The sequence below is a fragment of the Apostichopus japonicus genome, chromosome 3, assembly GCF_037975245.1.
Source record: "Apostichopus japonicus isolate 1M-3 chromosome 3, ASM3797524v1, whole genome shotgun sequence".
In the NCBI taxonomy this organism is placed as follows: Eukaryota; Metazoa; Echinodermata; class Holothuroidea; order Aspidochirotida; family Stichopodidae; genus Apostichopus; species Apostichopus japonicus.
In genome coordinates, this window is record NC_092563.1 from 27,203,832 (window position 1) to 27,224,570 (window position 20,739).

General features: G+C 43.5%; 2 protein-coding genes across 2 annotated transcripts in view; both read right to left on the reverse strand.

Annotated features, from left to right (window-relative positions):
* The window catches only part of LOC139965696 (DNA topoisomerase I, mitochondrial-like), an 86,609-nt gene extending 67,479 nt beyond the window's left edge, over positions 1-19,130 (reverse strand). Inside the window, exons 1-2 of the mRNA XM_071968318.1 lie at positions 16,105-19,130; positions 10,857-11,070 (exon numbers count right to left, since the gene is read on the reverse strand). Of these exons, the coding sequence (XP_071824419.1) occupies positions 10,857-11,070; positions 16,105-16,332 (442 nt within the window). The 5' untranslated portion in view covers positions 16,333-19,130. The remainder of the gene's footprint in view (positions 1-10,856; positions 11,071-16,104) is intronic.
* On the reverse strand, positions 8,542-10,744 carry LOC139965690 (uncharacterized). Its single transcript, XM_071968310.1, has one exon. The coding sequence runs from the start codon at positions 9,392-9,394 to the stop codon at positions 8,552-8,554; it is 843 nt and encodes a 280-aa protein (XP_071824411.1). The 5' UTR covers positions 9,395-10,744; the 3' UTR covers positions 8,542-8,551.
* Positions 19,131-20,739: the final 1,609 nt, after the last annotated feature.

A 20,739-nucleotide genomic window follows, 5' to 3' on the forward strand; every position in this document is an offset into this window, starting at 1 on the left:
TGTGTAAGTAGGCGTCCTGTAAGTCTACGCTTGCCGCCCACATGCCCTTTCTGAGTAGGGGTAGGATTAAATTTAGGGTCTCCATACGGAAACGTTTTGGTTCTACGTAATTCTTGTTGAGGGGCTTTAGGTTCAAGATGGGGCGCCAAGATAAGCTTGCACGGTTTCGTGAAAACTTAAACCGGTTTTTCTATAGCAAAAAACCGAATCTGGCTCAAAAACCGGTTTTTTTCCCCCTCCCGAATTGCATTGAAAACATCAAAATCTCGATCGCTAAGATGCGTATTTTTGAAGCTTTACCAACAGCGGGTTCAAGTCTGTTCGTTTGCAGTAAATTGTTAAAAATAAGAAGAATAAATTCAAGAAATGTTACTGCCTTCATGACTCTCATTTTATAACCCACGTTAACTAAACTGAAGTAAAATGTCGAAAAGAAATGTGTTAGTGAAATTTTTTCTTTAAGTTTTAACATCACGTACACGTATCGTTTGTCTTGTGTTTACTGTACTTCACGGAGTTCAAATTCGTGTTCAGAAAAAAATGTCACGGTCATGTTAAATTATATGTTATATTTTCGGAGATGAGGGCCGAGCGTAAACTCCATTATGACCAATTTGAGATCGTAAAAAAAAAAATGCCTTACAATGATTGGTCCAATGAAGGTACAGTACCAAATTGCACGAGGCTCTAGCCATGTTCCCAGGTGGTATCTTGGCGGTAAAATAAATTTCTCTTCAAGGAGTGAAGAGAATTTACCGTCTACACTTCAAGTACAAGTTGAAAAATATCGCTGGCAAAAGCGGGGATTAGGTCGGCAAAGAATATGTATGTATGTATGTATGTATGTATGTATGTATGTATGTATGTATGTATGTATGTATGTATGTATGTATGTATGTATGTATGTATGTATGTATGTATGTATGTATGTATGTATGTTGTTGTTATATAAATTGTTAACGTTTAAGTTGGAAACATGTGTTCTTCAACATTAACGAAAAACAAACTGAGAGACGCCTTGTCTGATAACTGATAAGAAGAACTGTTTAAAGGAAACTTACAAAGAAAATAAAATCTATTAGCATACAAAGGGGAATTTTCCCAACAGCAACATCTGTAATATCCAGCCATGTATGCAACATTTTTACTCCTTTAATATTCCTTGACTCAAGCCTGACGCCAGGTGTCTTTTGTGATTGTTCTAATGTTACTTGTTGCATCTTAGTTGTTAAACTCAGAACCCCCCCCCCCCCCCGTGATTGTTCTGATGTTACTTGTTGCATCTTAGTTGTTTAACTCAGAGCCCCCCGTGATTGTTCTAATGTTACTTGTTGCATCTTAGTTGTTAAACTCACAGAGCCCCCCCCCCCCCCTGCGATTGTACATGTCGTATGGTATTGTGTATTGCGCAATGTACCTTTCAAGTTTTAACGTTCATTTTTTGAACACGAACTGTGAACAATGTGTTTGTAAAGATTTTCTCTGTATCCTCTACTATTAAATTGAAGTTAAATAATAAGAACAACACAAAGAGGACAAACACGTTGGATATAACAATATATTTTGAACTGCATCTCGTCATTTGAGTGTGTACTTCTCACAACTACTAACGTTGGCCAACAAGGTCAGTTCAATACTACAAGGTACCTAACTGATGCACGCATATAAGGGCTGCATAGCCTAATGTTAGGCCTAGCTATCCACCCTCAAGCACTGGTTATGGCGTGTGCCCATCGTAGCTGACAATGTCGTCTATCAGAAAAGCTTTCTCTTGTTGCAATTTACTTTCATAATGCAAAAAGAACAGTAAATAGGAGAAACCAAAGTCAATAAACTTTGTTTTTTCCAGTATTTGCAATTCACATTTCGGTTTTTCCGGTTTTTTCGGTTTTCTTAAAATAAAAAATAGTACCGAAATTCGGTCGAAAAAAATCGGTTTCGGTACTAAAACCGGTTTACCGTGCAAGCCTACGCCAAGATCCGTCCCTCTTTTGTGTTAGAAACAGGGAGGAGCGGAAGAGGGGTCCCGCCTCTCCCGACACCTCTACAATTGCCCGCTTTGCCAGCAGGGCTGATACTTCCCCTTCTAGTGCTGCTTGTTGGACGGGGTCCGTGGGTATAGGAGTTGGTCTTCCCCCCTCCCCGAAGGGCAGAGTGGAGGTGAACTCTATCTTGTACCCTTGTGAAATCGTCTCCAATACCCACTTGTCCCCGCCCATAGTGTCCCATTGCTGGGTGGAAAGTGCAAGTCTCCCCCCACCTGCGGCGTTGCCGTGGTGAGGTGGGCACCCCTAGGGCCGAGCGGCAAACGGCGGTCTAGTGGAGGAGCGGTCGCCGTCCCGTCGGGTCGTCGCCGGGCTTCTGCCTGAGCCTCGTGTTCCCCACGGGCGAGGTGGTCGACAAGTTGTTTCTCTTGATCTGCCCCGTGGGGTTCCTCTCATGGGTGTCCTGAGGGACGTTCCTCTGCCTCCTCTGGTTGGTCTGGATTCTCTTGGGCGGTGCGGTCTTGCCCTGAATCTTTCCGAGGAGCGGAATTCCGATTTGGCTAATGTCTCTCTGCGTGAGACTTCCTCCTGTAGTTTCTGTTGAAAACTGCCAGCGAAGAGATCGTCTCACAAGGAGGGCAGGGCTAGCATTCTCTCCTTAGCTTCCACGGACGGCCAGCGGATGGAGGAAATGACGTTTTCCCTCCTGGCCTTCACTGAACGTATGGCGACTCTAGCGAACTGGTCGAACGCCAATCTCACAAGCGGTCCCAGGAGTAGTAAAAGTTGGCCTGCCTCGTTTCTGGACACATAGCTATCGTCCTGTGGAAGTTGTTGGTGATATCTCATAAGCACCTCCGCGGTCAACATAAGAACGGAAGTAAACTTCATTCCGGAGCGTGCAGCTAGGTCAACATCAACTAGTAGCTCCTCTAGCTTCTTCTGGCTAGGGTTTTTGAAGATGTGTGAGGAGGAGGGGCCTTGCTCGGACCTCAGCTTTTCTCTAGCCTCCTGCGGTATTTGTCGGGCATTTGAAGAGGGTTTTCCATGCTTCGTCTGGAACCCTGATGGCTCGTTCCGCTTTGGCCGGAAACGCGGTCCATCTCTTTTTGTCCGCGATCGCCTCGAACCTGTCATAACAGGAGGCGTCGACTGGTATGGTAGATCTCGGTCGGGTAGAGGTCTCCCCTGTAGCTGTGAGTTTAGAAACTTGGGTTGGTTTAGCTGTCACTTCGGGAGTGTCTTCGAACCCAAGGTGCTTCCGGAAGATTTCGGCCACCCGCGTGGTTAGTTCCTTGGGTAAAGTCCCTCCCGCCATGGGAGTCTCCTCTTCCTCGAAGTTGCCTGAAAGCTCCTCTTCCAGAGGGTCGAACTCCGGGGGGACGTCAGAGTTGTCCTCCAGACCCGAAAGATTTACGGAGGCTCTGCAGTCCAGAGTGTCCTCTCCGAGGGCGACTGCCTCCTGTTCCAGGGGCGGTTCCGGGACCGTAGTGGTCGTTGTTGCCGCTTTCCGGCTCCCAGCTTCTGCTTCCGCTTCGACTCTCTGTTGCTCCCTCTCGAGGAGCGGCTTAAGGAGACCTGTCAATTGGGCTAGCCACGAGGGTTCTTCCTCGTGACTTTGTTTGTGAGGTCGATACCTCCTCTTAGCCCTTCTGTATCCATCGTCGGAGGAGTCGGAAGACTGGTCTGATGCTGGCGACCATCCCCTCCTGGTGCCTCGTCTGGGAGATTGGGACCGTGATCGGGTGCGGTCCCGTCTAGCCGGCTTGCGTGAGGGATTCCTTCCTCTGCTGTCTCAGTAGGGGATCCCAGCTGGGGATCGTGATGGCTGTGGTTCTCAGTCCCCGCTCCGGGACCGGCTCTGGTTGGACAGCGACCCTCCGGCCGCTGGCTCTCTGCTATGTGCCCCGGAAGGAGCTCGGATTGGGATTGTCGGTACCCGTGATGACTGCCTCTCCGGCGGGTTATTTCTCTGCGACCCAGGTTGGGAAGCCTTCTCGGGGCCGGCGAGGCCGGACTTTTTCTCTTGGCCGGAGCCTTGCCCTTGTCTTTCCCCTAGGTCATAACTGATCCGGACGTCGCCGGGACCGTGGGAGGCACTTTCTCTCTCTTTTTCTCTTTCTCTTTCTCCTTCTCTTTCTCTCTCTTTCCCTTTCTCTCCTTCCTCCTCGGCCCCTTCTGGGCCCCTCTCCAACACCTCTCCTTCTTCTTCCTCTCCTAACAGTGCTCGGTCTCCTGTAGTTCGGGAACCACTGGGGTTGGGGAGCAGGTCAAGTATATCCTGAAGCTTGCTTCTCTGACCTGCTAGCCAGGTATCAATGTCTAGCCATTGGCTGGGGGTAAAGTTAATACACACCAGGCAGGGGTCCCTCCTCGTGCACGTACGGCACTTGGGACAGAGATCGTGTTCATCCCAGGCCCTCCCTTGGCCGGAACATAGAGCAATTAACACACTTCAACTGGCTCCTAGACATGACTGAAAACCCCGGTTAAGGAAGGAAAAATTCTAAAGAAAACGATAGGAGAAGGGGGAGGTGGGGGAGATAAAGAGGGAGAGAAGCAACAAGATCTGTGGGATAAACACAAAAACTTTAACACCGTGCCTCGGCTAGAGGCCCGCGGCTTACAAGGTAACAAATAGGCCTAAGCCAACCCACAAATTGGGGAGAGAACTAACAAAAATAAAATAACGAAGGGCAGGAGAAGAAAACGAGATTAACGAAAGGCAGGAGAAGTAAAGTGAACAACAACTAAACAGTGGGTGAGGGAAAAAACAACGCAATAGCGTATGTAGCCTAAAAGGCGGGAACTAGCGTAACTTTGGCGAGATGGAAGGGGTATACGGATAAACAAACGTGACCTTCACTCACCTCTTTATTGAGTTGGCTGCGCTGAGTATCATCACCTGTCGCACCATCGTCCGTTCCCGTATAATACAAGGGAGATAGCAATGAGTCCGGCCGCTGGACACAGTACGGGGCGAATTATTATACGTAAAATGATATGGATAAAATGGTAAAACAAACTACATCAGGTCCGATGAATTATGTTAACGAATTCCCCGCGCAGTGCACTGATAAATAATATAATGTTCACTCCATTCGAGAGATCGTTATTTCCGACGTAGAAATATAATGTTCCGAGGGAGAAAAATCCAATGTAAACAGATAAATTAATGAGCGAACAACTCGCGAGAAATTTAGGTCCGTTCACGACGATAGATCGTAGAGTTCCCCCCGATAATAAGAGGGCGCTCGAGTATATTACAAAAGAAATGAAAAGGTAGTAAATACAGAGTCGCTACATCAGCCCCCTCGCAGATCACAGATTATCCAAAAGTGATCGATAAAGCACGAGACAAAATGTCAAACAAATATGAAATACTCATATATTTACATGGGATTCTCAACCATAACGCGCTGGCCAATGAACGTGCCTACCAGAACGCGTTATTGCTCTGGGGTTGGGCGCAGCCTCATGCGATTGAGTCGTGGCTGCCGAGGTCGGTGTCGGTGTCGTCGATCGTTTCGGCACTGGTTTTGCTGTCGTTGTGGAGTAATTATGGTTTGCTGGGGTGTCGTCAGGCTCCTCCAACATATACACCACTTTCAATCGGTCGATCGATACAGCATCGTGTTTGCCGTTGATGTCCAGTACAAAGTACTTGTCAGTCCTCTTGATGACTCGATGTGGGCCACGGTATGGAGGTTGTAAAGGACGCTTCACGGGGTCGTCGCGTATCCATACGTGAGTGCATGTTGACAAGGCCTTGGTCTGTTGTGACGGGCGGGTATTCGTTCTAGTCTGCGTTGGAACTAGTTTAGCCATAGATCTCTTGAGACGGTCGTCATATTCAAAGGGGTCGAGTGACGATTCGTCTGAACTGGCGGTGACCAACTGACAGGGTAGTCGTAGTGTGGTACCAAAAACTAGCTCAGCTGCACTACATCCGATATCTTCTTTCAGCGTTGTTCGGATGCTGAGAAGGATCATGGGTAGGGTTTCTGTCCACTGGATGTTGTTACGTGCCTTGAGTGAGGACTTGAGGTGTCGATGGAAGCGTTCCACGAGACCATTGGCTGCAGGGTGGTAAGCTGTCGTACGGATACGTTTACTTCCCAACAGTAGTGTCAACTGCTTGAACAGGGCGGACTCGAACTGTGCGCCTCTATCGGTCGTGATTGTCGACGGAGTCCCAAACATGGCGATCCACCTCGTGACAAATGCTTTCGCGACTGTCTCGGCGGTGATGTCAGGAATGCAAATTGCTTCTGGCCATCTCGTGAAGCGATCAACAATGGTTAGAAGGTATCGGTAACCATTTGAAGGCGGTAACGGTCCAACAATATCGATATGGATGTGGTCGAATCGTGCGTCGGGTGTGGCGAAAGTACCGAGAGGTGTGACAGTGTGTCTATGAATCTTAGCTTGCTGACATCGCAAACATGCTTTAGCCCACTGACGGACGTCTTTGTTGATGCTCGGCCAGACAAACCGTTCCCTGATCAGGCGTTGTGTTGCACGAATACCTGGATGGGACATCGAGTGAAGTGCGTCGAAAACTGCCCGGCGGAACTTAGCAGGTACAAATGGTCGTGCATTACCAGTCGACATGTCACACAGTATGGTGCCATCCTTGGTCGGGAGAGGTACGTCACGAAGCTTGAGCGATGGTGACTCACGTAAGGCGATGATGTCGTCATCGTGCTCTTGCTGCTTGGCGATTTCTGCGAAGTCGATGGGCGTGTCAGAACGAGGTTGGTTTAAGGCGTTGACATGGACTCTGGAGAGAGCGTCCGCGACTACGTTGTCGACTCCTTTAACATGGCGTATGTCGTTGGTGAACTGCGACACGTAATCTAGTTGCCTTATTTCTCTCGGCGAGTAACGGTCGGAACTTGCCTTGAGTGCGAAGGTTAAGGGTTTGTGGTCGGTCAGTACGAAAAACGTCCTTCCTTCCAGGTTGTGGCGGAAATTCCGTATGGTTTGGTACGCGGCCAGGAGTTCACGTCCAAAAGCACTGTACCGAGTTTCAGTGGGGCTCAGCTTCTTGGAGTAGAAGGAGATCGGTTGCCACTGATCGTCGTGGTATTGTTGTAAGACCCCACCGATTGCCCCATCTGAGGCGTCGAACATAATGCAGATGGGCTTAGTTGGGTCAGGGTGTGTCAACAGTGTGGCGTTAGCAAGAGCAGTCTTACTAGCCTTGAAAGCTTCCGTCGCTCCGTCAGTCCAGATGATTGGCGCTGATTTCTTCTTCTTACCATCTAGCAAGTTGGTTAGCGGCAACAACAATTCCGAACATTGAGGTAGGAACCGCCGGTAGAAATTTACCAGTCCGAGATATTCCCGTAGTTTCCGTAGCGTTGTTGGACGAGGAAAATCCTGGACTGCTGCTACCTTTTCCTGGAGTGGTCGGATTCCGTCGGCGTCGACACGGTGGCCAAGAAAATTGCGCGCACTTACGCCAAAGGTGCATTTGTCGGGATTGATGACAACTCCGTACTCGTTGAGCTTGGTGAAAAGTTGCCGAAGATGGTGTTCATGCTCTTCAACCGATGCACTGGCGATGAGAAGATCGTCGATGTAAGCGTAGCAAAACGGAAGTCCTCGCGTGACCTCGTCGATGAAACGTTGGAATGTCTGAGCCGCGTTGCGTAGACCAAATGGCATCCTGATGAATTCGAAAAGGCCAAATGGTGTTGTTATCGCTGTTTTGCCCACGTCGGACGGCTCTACTGGTATTTGGTGATAGGCTCGGACCAGATCGATTTTCGAGAAAATCTTCGCGCCATTCAAAGAAGACGAAAAATCGTGAATGTGCGGAATGGGGTATTGGTCCGGTACAGTGACGTTGTTGAGTCCTCTGTAGTCTCCACATGGCCTCCAGTCTCCCGATTTCTTCGGGACCATGTGAAGAGGTGAAGCCCAGTTGGAATCAGATTGACGGATGATTCCGAGTTGGAGCATGTGGTCAAATTCCTGACGTGCAATCTTCAATTTGTCGGGTGCCAGTCGACGAGCACGCGCCACCACTGGTGGACCATTGGTCTTAATGTGATGTCTGACGTTGTGTTTAACAGGTGATTCGGTGAAAGATTGTCGAATGAGGTCAGGGAATTCAGCTAGTAGCGTTTTAAAGCGTTGGTCGGACTTCGGTGAGGCAAACATGATGTGGGAAGGGGCATGGTTGCTGCTTTTCCCATGGACACTGAGATTCGTGGTCTTGTCGATCAGTTTGTAGAGGCAAACATCGACCAGGAGCTGATACTTCCGTAAGAAATCCATACCGAGTATGGCTCTCGTGGTGTCGGCAACGATAAAAACCCAACGGTAGGTCCGTCTCAGCCCCAAATTCAGCGTTAGAGATCTCATGCCGTAAGTCTTGATTGGCGTGTCGTTGACCGCGAGTAGCTCGTGTGTAGCCGGTGTGTGTCGTCGGTCATTTGCCGTTGCGGGTAGGACACTTACCTCGGCCCCAGTGTCAATGAGGAAGCGTGTGCCGTTGTCTCTGTCGGTGACATAAAACAGGCGACTTTCCCCTCGGCCAGCAAGACCCGTCGCTACTAGTCGCTGGCCGTGGAGTTTTCCGCTTTAGTAACTCCTTTGTGGGTGCACGGCGGCCGGCAGTGATTGGCATCGTCACCAAAGGTGTGGTGGTACCAGCAAATACCTCCAGTTGGTGTACTGTCACGGGACTTGCGGTTGTTATTAGACTTGGGGCGCGACTTCGAACGACCACGACTTTGGTCACGTTGTTGTTTGGTCAGCGACGCCACCTGCTTCGTCAGTACGTCGATTTGTCGTTGAAGTTGAGCGATTCCGTCGCTCAGAGCTGGTGCTGTTGTGTTTTGCACTGCCGCCACTGTTGCAATCGGGTGCGGGATTACCACTTCCATAATTTTGTCCGCGAGAGTTGCCAATTCCTCGATGTTGGTTTTGTCGCTGGTTGTGGCAAGGACAAGTTGCACATTTGTCGGCAGTCTCTGTACGAAAAGCTGCTTCAAAATGTTGCCGTCGACTTTGTTGGAAGCAAGCAGCTGCTTCAATCGGCGGAGCAGTTGGGATGGCTTCTTGTCGCCTAACTCTTCGGCCGTCAACAACTGATGGAGCCGCTTCTGCTCGGACGCAGTTGTGCGTTTGATGAGCTCCTTCTTGAGCGATTCGTATGGGTCGGCTGGTGGGGGTTTCAGGAGTATATCGCGCACCTCTTGCGCTACCTCGGGCTGCAAGGAAGCGATGACATAAGCATATTTGGTTTTTTCGTCTTTGACCCCTCTCGTTGTATATTGGGCTTCCACTTGGGCAAACCAAATATGGGGGTCGTTCGGCCAGTAGGGCGGTAGTTTCAGGCTGACTGCTGCCAGGGGGGTGGGTGCCTGGGCGGGTGTTTCGTCGTTCGTTGACATCGCTCGCAATGAGGCTACGCCCGCTACCAAAAACAACCACTAGCGTTGGCAGGCAAACTAAAAACTAATCCCAAATCAAGCTAAACTATCGATATTATAGTATATATCATAAGCCAGTCAATTTACTCGACGATTAGAGCTTTAACATGGAGGCAGTTGAACCCCTACACTATAGGTAAATCATTGCACGGTTCCATCACACTATGGGTATATTAAGTCATTACTATCATAATACCCAAAAGAATATTTGTTCAAACCACTGCGTAGAATTCAGATTCCTGAGAATCCAGCTATATAATCATATTTCAGAATTCAGACTCAAAAGTCTCTAAAACAATGGTATACAGTGTTCCGAAACTAGCACTGCCTGACTTGATCACGTCAGGGGTCACCACTTCAGCGAGATAGAAGGGGTATACGGATAAACAAACGTGACCTTCACTCACCTCTTTATTGAGTTGGCTGCGCTGAGTATCATCACCTGTCGCACCATCGTCCGTTCCCGTATAATACAAGGGAGATAGCAATGAGTCCGGCCGCTGGACACAGTACGGGGCGAATTATTATACGTAAAATGATATGGATAAAATGGTAAAATAAACTACATCAGGTCCGATGAATTATGTTAACGAATTCCCCGCGCAGTGCACTGATAAATAATATAATGTTCACTCCATTCGAGAGATCGTTATTTCTGACGTAGAAATATAATGTTCCGAGGGAGAAAAATCCAATGTAAACAGATAAATTAATGAGCGAACAACTCGCGAGAAATTTAGGTCCGTTCACGACGATAGATCGTAGAGTTCCCCCCGATAATAAGAGGGCGCTCGAGTATATTACAAAAGAAATGAAAAGGTAGTAAATACAGAGTCGCTACATAACTACGGTAAACAAATCGCAGAACTGCTACCAATGTTAGTTTTCTGCACAGAAAAAACGGCGCGAACGCCGCTAACAAAAACCAGCCCTAAAAACCTCTCAAATAATAGGAAAAGGATACTTATCGGGCTGCAACGGTTAGAACTGCTTCTAAAAACAGTAGGTGGAAAAAATTTCCGATCCTAGAAACCAAAAGTGGACAGAAATCGATGGAAAATATCCGCTCGAAAAATAACGAAGTAGACGCTTTGGTTGGTAGAATGAGAAGGATGGGCAGTGACCCGTGAAGCCGGGTCACAGAGGGTGCACAGTGTTAAAAGGTTACCAGGACATTCTAGGCGCGGTAGAATGAGGGTGCTAAGGTTGTGGCGAGACAGGTAAGCGAGGAGCGAAGTAAATTTTTACAATCCATCTTCACCTCCTCTCCACCACACCTCCTCTCCCCCACCCTGCTCCTGCCCCCCCCCCAGCAGGACACCATCCACATGCCCTTATTATTTTACAAAATTGTTAATTTAACCAACATAGATATATGTGTAGATGAAACTGAATGATTTATCCAAAGCACACAACTTCTTACCGCCATAGGAAAACTTGATATTGGGAGGAAAGGGTTCGTGTAAGGGTGCAAGGACAGGTCCCTTGTTATTCACATTCCTCCGCTCTTTCTCTATTATTTCTTCTTTGGGTTTTTCATCTTTTCCACTTGATTCCTTGTCCTCGTTCTCTTTCAATGTCCCCTTTGACCTTGCCCCATCTTCAGAGTTGTTGGCAGGAGTCCTTTTCGCACCACCCTAAACAAAAGACAGTTAGAAGACTTGTCAATAACAAAGTAGCACATAGGACTTTCCATTGCTTGATTGTGAATTGGTCTTCCAAAGCTGACACTATATTGAGAACAAAACGCTGTTTGAAAGTACAGAAGTTATCTGGTCAAACATGACGATAGAAAAGCGATTGTAATGATTCTACTCACATTGGCAGGTTCAGACACGGTAAGTTTTAATTACTTGTGCAACTGTGTTTGGCTCACCAAGGTTAGAAGAAAAAAATCAGTCAGAAATCAGAGTGCAAATTTTGACCGTTATTGTGCAATCTTTAAACACTTGGCAAAGCTGTGAAATGCATTATGGGAGCTCCTACTATTGATCAATTTCTTGATTACTCGATTTAATACATATTAATAAAGCAGCAATCGAATTGCTTGAAGCAAAACTTTGAAGAAAAGAAGTTGAATAGTCATGAAATATCTGTTTGCGACGATGTCGGACTCACGATGTGGATAAAATTCGGAAATTTCTTTGCCTCTGCTTGAAAATTACAAACGAAACGTGAGTACAAACCTTTCATCTTTCGAATTGCACATTTCCCGTTTTCAAGAAGGTACTATCCTCCATCGCTCGTTCGATGGTATAAAACAAATTAAACAATGATTTGGGGCTAAATTTGGAGTTGTTCCAGCATTCTGGGTTGAATTAAAGTGACATTTTTAAGGGTGCTCTTGATCACCGGCATCAACGTATCCTATCGTGGTTAATTGCATATGTTCATGTGTATGCACATTACCATAGTGTGTAGCCTAGGGTTATAATTTTAAGTATTCTACAGTGCAGTGTATTAATATTACGGGACCGTGTGTTTATGAATAATGATGTTAGCTTTCAAGACATTGTTTACGTATACCATGTCGTATCCTTGAAGTTGGAAGAATTAAGCAGTTCAGAGTAGGGTAGTGCTAGCACAACTACACAGCACTAGGCCTATGCTGGTACTATTAGTTTACTACTGACTTCTGCCACTGGTGGTTGTCAGCACTGGCATTACCTTCATGCCCAGTACATAATAGTTCTTGAAATTAATTGAGCTTAAAAAAGGTAAGTGCCACTGCCTTGGTCGGTTCTGGTTAGTTAGTAGTTTTACCCATGTGTGATTTTATCCTGTGTACCTAGATACATAGGCCTACCTGCTTATTCTGGATCAAGTCACGGTAGGCTACATTACAAGTCAGTGACAAGTCAACATTAGTTCTTTACTTTGTCCTAAGGATAAGTCTGCACTGAATTTTCGTACAGTGTTCGCTAGGAATTTTGGTAGGATTCTTTTGTGTGTGAATTCATATTGTAGTTAATTTTTTTGTTCTTGGTTGTGCATGTGTAAATAGATCTATTTATGCTTCTTCCGCTCCTTCATCTGCTGTGTTCATTTTACTCTTTATGTAGTGAAGTGAAATTTTGTTGTGTGCACACGTTGTATATTTCCATGTATTACGTAATAGTCAGTTTGTAGCGTTAGTTGTTTGCACGTGTATTGCCAGTTCTGCATACACCTTTTTAATGGCAACAGCGCCTCTGCAGAGCTCCGGGGTTCGCCTTGTTATCCCTCTCATATTTTGTTTATATTCATTACTCTGGATCGTTAATTGTCCAGAAATACCTTTATCTTTACTATGTGGAGTCCGTGAGGAGATGTTCCCCTTCTTAGAGGCAGGAAGCCTCAGGTTTTGGATGGGTTTGGCTTCAGGCTTGAAGCCACTGGTTTCCCAAGATGACGGATCTCCTAATACTATATAGAGAGCTGGCTGGCGAGAGATGGAGTCTCCATGTCCGCGTCCTCGATGTCCGCGAGCGTGGAGAATTATTGTTATCCGCGAGCGAGTTGACTTCAGTATAGTAAGAGATTAAGCCATAAATATTGTTTCGTAAATGCCCTATTGTTATTTAATTGAATTGTAGTTTTAAGTGTTGCCCCTTTGGCTAGGTTGTACTTTATTGTTTAATGTACATGTTAGGTTGTGTATTTGGACCTTGGTCCTATGGGTTTATAGCGTGTGTTGTGTATTGTTAAGCACGTGGGTGTTATTGCGTACTTTTATACTGTACTATTACAGTACCGGTTAGGTTGGATTTTAGTTTACAGTTAAGTGTATTTTATTGTAACTGTATTTTAGTATTGTACTGCTCGCAGTGTAAAGAGCGTATTTGTATTTTGAACATGATTGTTACTGTTGTTTACTAAAGAGTTGTCTCAGAGCTTGTTCTTTAATCTTAGCCATTTTGGATAGCTATAGAGTGACAAGTCTCTTGAGAGTTTGTGGGTTCAGGAGGTGAAAATTCCTGCTGTCTAAGAACAGTTAGGTGAAAATGCCTATAATGGGTTGCAGCTGGCAACTGACCGTTATGAAGGTGCCAAAAGTCCTCGCCTGTTGGCAAACATATTGTATTATTTATGCAGGTTATATCATTATGTTCATTTTACATTGTTCTTTATACACTTTATACATTTTTATACAGTATTGTACGAGTGCTACGTTGTATTAATATTACGTGGATTTAGTATTAATGGTACAGATAGAGTTCTGTTATTGGTATTTCACAGTTTGAGCATAGGTTCTGTGCATATTACATAGTATTTCATAGGTTGAGTATAGGTTTTTCCCCGAGACAGGATAGTTTTAATTAAGCCATTTAAGTTCATCAAGCCATTTTAAATTGTCATGTGTCATGACTAATTCTTCATTTGTATATTATCATTTTGTAGAGTCTGTAATAAATCGTCAGCCGTTGTTTCAAAGCAAGAACACTCTTGCATCCTCATTTATAACTTATGAGTTTGAAGCGTAGGACCCTAAATCTGGTAATTTCCCCCGCCATCCGCGGTTCGCTTCATTTATAAGTAGTAGTTAATCTTTGAAAAATTACTTTCTTTGTTCTGCCTGTTTGCTCTGTCTGTAGTAAACAACTTCCAAACTTCCTGCCCTTTTCTTAGAAACAGGGTGTCCCATTATTAGTATGCAAATATAGTATTGGATGGTTAACCCTGATTGGTTCTAAGTGTTGCTACTGGGACCAAGGGTCAATGAGAGGAGTTAAGTTGGTCACATGTTTATATGCTGTGGTTTAGGAGCTGACTTCCAGGAGACTTAGAGAGAGATGCGGTTGTCTTGTGAGCCAATCAACAGGGCATGAGTAGAATCTGGGCACACTTGAGGTGAAAATTTGTCCACTATGTAGGTATATATAGAGTTGTTGTTAACTAAGCTGTCAACCTTGTCTGATGAAAACATATCTTAACATTTCTGGAGGAATTATTTGTTGGAGGAATTATTTGTAAATTATATATATACATCTTGTTTACTGTGCCTATTCACAGTAATGGAATTGATGGAGCGGAGAGCTGTCATTTAGTCGCTGTTTTGATATTATTGCATCTGGACTTCCTACTCTCCTTGGGAAGGGCACCATTCAAAGTTATTTGTTATTTACTGGAAGTTCATCTTTAGCTATCGCCCACCGTCCCTTTTTGTACCTTTTGTACTTGCGGACATTCATTGACCTTTAATTTTTATCATTTATGGTGCATACCAGTCATCAGGTGTCTACTGTTTAATTTAATACCTTTGGGGCCTAAAAAAAACATTCTATAAGACTTATTCACATGGTCAAGAGGTTTCTAGCTAGCAACAACAATAAACAGCCACGACAGGAATACAGTGCTACTGGAAGATACAGACCCGCCTGCCAGATAAGCCTACAGTATCTCTTATTTTATTAACATACACAATATACTAGTCTTGTGGCCACTTGACACTCCCTAGTTAATTGTACCTTTTATCCAACAATTAAGTGTAAATTGATACCTGTTTTTAAGTATAATTGTATAACAGTGCGTTCATTTGAAGTGTACTTTGCCAAGTTTCTTACGCTGCATATTTACTTAAATATTGAGGCCGAGTTCATATCTAGTTAACATATTGAATCTAACAGCAAGTGTTATTCTTTTATAAAGCTGTTGTATTCAAAATATAGTGGTTAGCTGTCCCCACACTTTGTAACCACTAGGGGGAATCCCAACAAGCCTGCTGGTCAGCTAGCAAGAACCCCATACAGTATCTCGCATTTCTTACATCAAGCAAAACAAAATGCATGATTTGGTTTATATGCCAACATAACGATGACGGCATATCATCTACAGTACAGTAGTGGTGTTACAACTCGTTTTGTGCATTTCTTAAATAAGATGACAATGTCATCTAATGTGTTACGACTTGTTTACGCATTACTAATTATAAACGATAACGACATCGATGACGACCTTGTGGGCACTTCTAGTTAGAAACTACATTACTTGCCTGTGACGTTTTGTGCTTTGGACAGTTCACATAAAAAATTTAAGTACGTTCTGGATAAGTGGCAAAGGCACCCGAAAAACAGGAGACTGCAGCCCCCGAAAACTGGTGCCTTTGGCTTCCAGAGGGAGGGGGGGAGATTCTCCCAAAACGGCCCCACAAAAATGCAGGAGACGCCTCTGAAAAAACGGTGCCTGCGGCTCCCAGAGGGTAGGGGGGTTGAAGTATCACGATACATGCAACTGGCACATAGCACCATGTGATCTCAATGGCATCTAAATACGTAATTTAAAAAAAAATAATAAATAAACAAATACATCAAAATTTGTTGCATTTGTGAGTCATATGAATTGATAGCAAACTGCGCTGTTGCACTGGTTTGCTTGTGTCTAAACTAACACTTGGCCTAGGCTTCGTTCTACTTGGCCTTTACAGTTGGCCAAGCTTAACAGTAAAGTAACTAATTCCAGTTGGTAGAGTAGCAAGGCCTAAAGTTAGGACTAATTTGGTTAACAACATAGATAAGTTTCCAGCTTCAATGCAACTACCCCCAAAAGCTCACATAAAAAAATTAAACCTAAGAAACAAATAGTATTATGTGATGTGAAAATTTGTTAAAATAGAATCGCAACTTTGACATATTAATGTCCATACCAATAGTACCAGGTTCACTAGCCTACGCTAAGCCTAACTCAGACTGTACCTGACTGAGATTATCGCTAGACATAATCCAATGGAGTGTGTTCCAAACAAAAAGTGGATATAACAGCCCTTGAAGTAGCAAAGAGACAACAGCGACTTGCAGAAATATACAGATGACAATTTTACGCCTGGAAATGGTATTTGTTGTCTGGTTGTGTTTTCCAAACTGTACGTAACATAGAGTACCACACAGTGCAACGTAACTGAATTCGAGTGCCACACTAGTCATACTGTATTCAATGCTTCGTCAGCAGCGTTAGTACAGTTTGGGCGTTCACCCAAGTATAACAACATCACCATATAGGGAATTCGTCAACGTCACCATATTGGGAAAACGTCACCATATTGGGAAAACGTCACCATATTGGGAAAACGTCACCATATTGGGAAAACGTCACAATATTTGAACAAAGTGACAATATAGGGAAATCCATAGTGCAAAGTCATCCAAAGTTAACACAATGATTTGACTACCTGTGATTTTAACACCTAGTTGGCCTACTTCCTATAAGGAGTAAGCTGCAGTAGCGTATGTTGCACTTGTTTTTCTTTTCACAGGACAAATTCACTACCAGTGAATGAAGCTATCATGTTGAAACAGCCATCCGTGATTTGACACGGAATGACCCTAATTATAAACGATAACAATGACTTCCTCCTGGGCAGTTCTAGTAAGAAAGTACATTGCTTGCCTGTGACGTTTTGTGCTTTGGACAGTTCACATAAGAAATTTAATTACATTCTGGATAAGTGGCAAAGGCTCCCAAAAAACAGGAGACAGCCCCCAAAAAACTGGTGCCTTTGGCTTCCAGAGGGGGGGGTGGAGAGTCTCTCGAATCGGCCCCACAAAAATGCAGGAGACGACCCTGAAAAAACGGTGCCTGCGGCTCCCAGAGGGTAGGTGGGTTGAAGTAGCACGATACATGCAACTGGCAAATAACACCATGTGATCTCAATGGCATCTAAATACGTAATTTAAACAAGAGCATCAATGACGCAGTATCTCAATACTGGAAGTTCTAATTTCGATTCCTAGTTTCTTATCTTTGCTCTGTCTCTACAATTATCAATATCAATATATATAATATTTTTGGTCATATAGTTTGACGTCAATGACAACAGTCAAATAAGAAGAGGCGAACAACTCGACCATATTCTTGATGCCCGCCTTGAGAAAGCTAGACCTATCGACCTACTGTAGGTTACTGTAGACTGTAGTGGTGACTACCATCAAAACTGTGTACACTTCCAATTATCAAAACAACCCACGTTTTTCCATCTCAATAATTTTGACATGAAGATTGCGTGGATTTATGACTTGGAAAAAATAATGTACATATGTAGAATATAAGTTTTAAATTGAAAGTGATGGGTGGCCTCCTCCTCCCCTAATAGCCACCCCAGTTCCTCTCCATTTTAGTATTTTCTTTTAATTCTTTGTATATTTGATGTCAAACATCACAGGTTCAAAAGAAAGCTAAACATACTTCTTATAACCTTATTATATCCTTATAAATAAGACATAACCTTATCCAATTTTTATAGTCTTATAAAAGTTGTAATGCTATGGCCGGCTCCTCTTTTATACATACTCCAGTGAAAATAAAATGTGATAGATTATAATTTTTGTTTTTAATTCTTTTTTTGGGGGGGGGGGGTTAAAGAAATATACCAAACAAGCTGTTAATTCATAATGATGCTTCATTCTAGAAATGCACAATATACACTCTATTCCAAATGAATAGTTGTTGTATTATCCCATTAACATTATGTTAAATATATGGAGTCACAGTTAATATATAAGTTGGAAACTTAACTTAAAAATTAAAACACACTGTAAGGCAATCAAACAAACTTACTGTACCATGGCCCAAAACTGCCTGAACACCACCAGTACAATGCTAATGTGGCTATTACTAAATGAAGGCCTAATATAGAATGCATTAGGCCTAGCCTAAACTTGTAGCCTTCAGCAGCACAACAAAGTGTATACGTAATTATACAAAATACCTGATGGGCAATCAAACAAACTTATCATGACTCTTGCTCTGAAAAACTACCTGAACAAAAGAACAATCCTTAAATTGATATTACTAAAACCATGGAGCTATAAACAGACAAAGTCCTAATATAAATTAAATGCACAACAATGTGTATATGGAATTAGTGTGCATTGGTCGTGAGGGTGACCATTTTCGTATATCTAACATGTAGCTGCCATGAGGCATAGCCAATCTGCTACAAACCAGACTTGGAGGCGGGGCTTGAGTCATAGCCAATCTGCTACACAAGACTTGGAGGCGGGGCTTAATCATCAAAAACAATGAAACAAACAAGTTTTGGAGCGTGTGCAAAAAGGCCTCATTTCAACTGTTTTTCAGAGGGATTTGGCCAAATTTGGACATAAATCGGTGAAAAAGTCATAGAATGAGATACAATTCTGGAATAAAAAATAGTAACTTTTGTTGGCCTATATGATATATGCTTGCTCTGGAAATTCCAGAGAAAAAGAACTTTGTATGAAGACGCTGAAAAATTTTTAAGAGAAGAGAGAGTCCCACTTACTGTTACAATATCTCTATACATGTAATGTATTGAGATAAAAAATAAATAAATAAATAAACAAATACATACATACATACATACATAAAAATTTCTTGCATTTGTGAGTCATATGATTTGATAGCAATCTGCCGCTATTGCACTGGTTTGCTTGTGTCTAAACTAACACTTGCCCTAGGCATCGTTCTACTTTGCCTTTACAGTTGGCCAAGCTTAACAGTATTTAGTAACTAATTCCAGTTGGTAGAGTAGCAAGGCCTAAAGTTAGGCCTAATTTGGCTAACATAGATAAGTTTCCAGCTTCAATGCAACTACCCCCAAAAACTCACATAAAAAAATGAAACCTAAGAAACAAATAGTATATATGTGATGTGAAAATTTGTTAAAATAGAATCGCAACTTTGACATATTAATGTCCATACCAATAGTACCAGGTTCACTAGCCTACGCTAAGCCTAACTCAGACTGTACCTGACTGAGATTATCGCTAGACATAATCCAATGGAGTGTGTTCCAAACAAAAAGTGGATATAAAAGCCCTTGTAATAGCAAAGAGACAACAGCGACTTGCAGAAATATACAGATGACAATTTTACGCCTGGAAATGGTATTTGTTGTCTGGTTGTGTTTTCCAAACTGTACGTAACATAGAGTACCACACAGTGCAACGTAACTGAATTCGAGTGCCACACTAGTCATACTGTATTCAATGCTTCGTCAGCGGCGTTAGTACAGTTTGGGCGTTCACCCAAGTATAACAACATCACCATATAGGGAATTCGTCAACGTCACCATATTGGGAAAACGTCACCATATTGGGAAAACGTCACCATATTGGGAAAACGTCACAATATTTGAACAAAGTGACAATATAGGGAAATCCATAGTGCAAAGTCATCCAAAGTTAACACAATGATTTGACTACCTGTGATTTTAACACCTAGTTGGCCTACTTCCTATAAGGAGTAAGCTGCAGTAGCGTATGTTGCACTTGTTTTTCTTTTCACAGGACAAATTCACTACCAGTGAATGAAGCTATCATGTTGAAACAGCCATCCGTGATTTGACACGGAATGACCCTAATTATAAACGATAACAATGACTTCCTCCTGGGCAGTTCTAGTAAGAAAGTACATTGCTTGCCCGTGACGTTTTGTGCTTTGGACAGTTCACATAAGAAATTTAAGTACATTCTGGATAAGTGGCAAAGGCTCCCAAAAAACAGGAGACAGCCCCCAAAAAACTGGTGCCTTTGGCTTCCAGAGGGGGGGGGGGGTGGAGAGTCTCTCGAATCGGCCCCACAAAAATGCAGGAGACGACCCTGAAAAAACGGTGCCTGCGGCTTCCAGAGGGTAGGTGGGTTGAAGTAGCACGATACATGCAACTGGCAAATAACACCATGTGATCTCAATGGCATCTAAATACGTAATTTAAACAAGAGCATCAATGACGCAGTATCTCAATACTGGAAGTTCTAATTTCGATTCCTAGTTTCTTATCTTTGCTCTGTCTCTACAATTATCAATATCAATATATATAATATTTTTGGTCATATAGTTTGACGTCAATGACAACAGTCAAATAAGAAGAGGCGAACAACTCGACCATATTCTTGATGCCCGCCTTGAGAAAGCTAGACCTATCGACCTACTGTAGGTTACTGTAGACTGTAGTGGTGACTACCATCAAAACTGTGTACACTTCCAATTATCAAAACAACCCACGTTTTTCCATCTCAATAATTTTGACATGAAGATTGCGTGGATTTATGACTTGGAAAAAATAATGTACATATGTAGAATATAAGTTTTAAATTGAAAGTGATGGGTGGCCTCCTCCTCCCCTAATAGCCACCCCAGTTCCTCTCCATTTTAGTATTTTCTTTTAATTCTTTGTATATTTGATGTCAAACATCACAGGTTCAAAAGAAAGCTAAACATACTTCTTATAACCTTATTATATCCTTATAAATAAGACATAACCTTATCCAATTTTTATAGTCTTATAAAAGTTGTAATGCTATGGCCGGCTCCTCTTTTATACATACTCCAGTGAAAATAAAATGTGATAGATT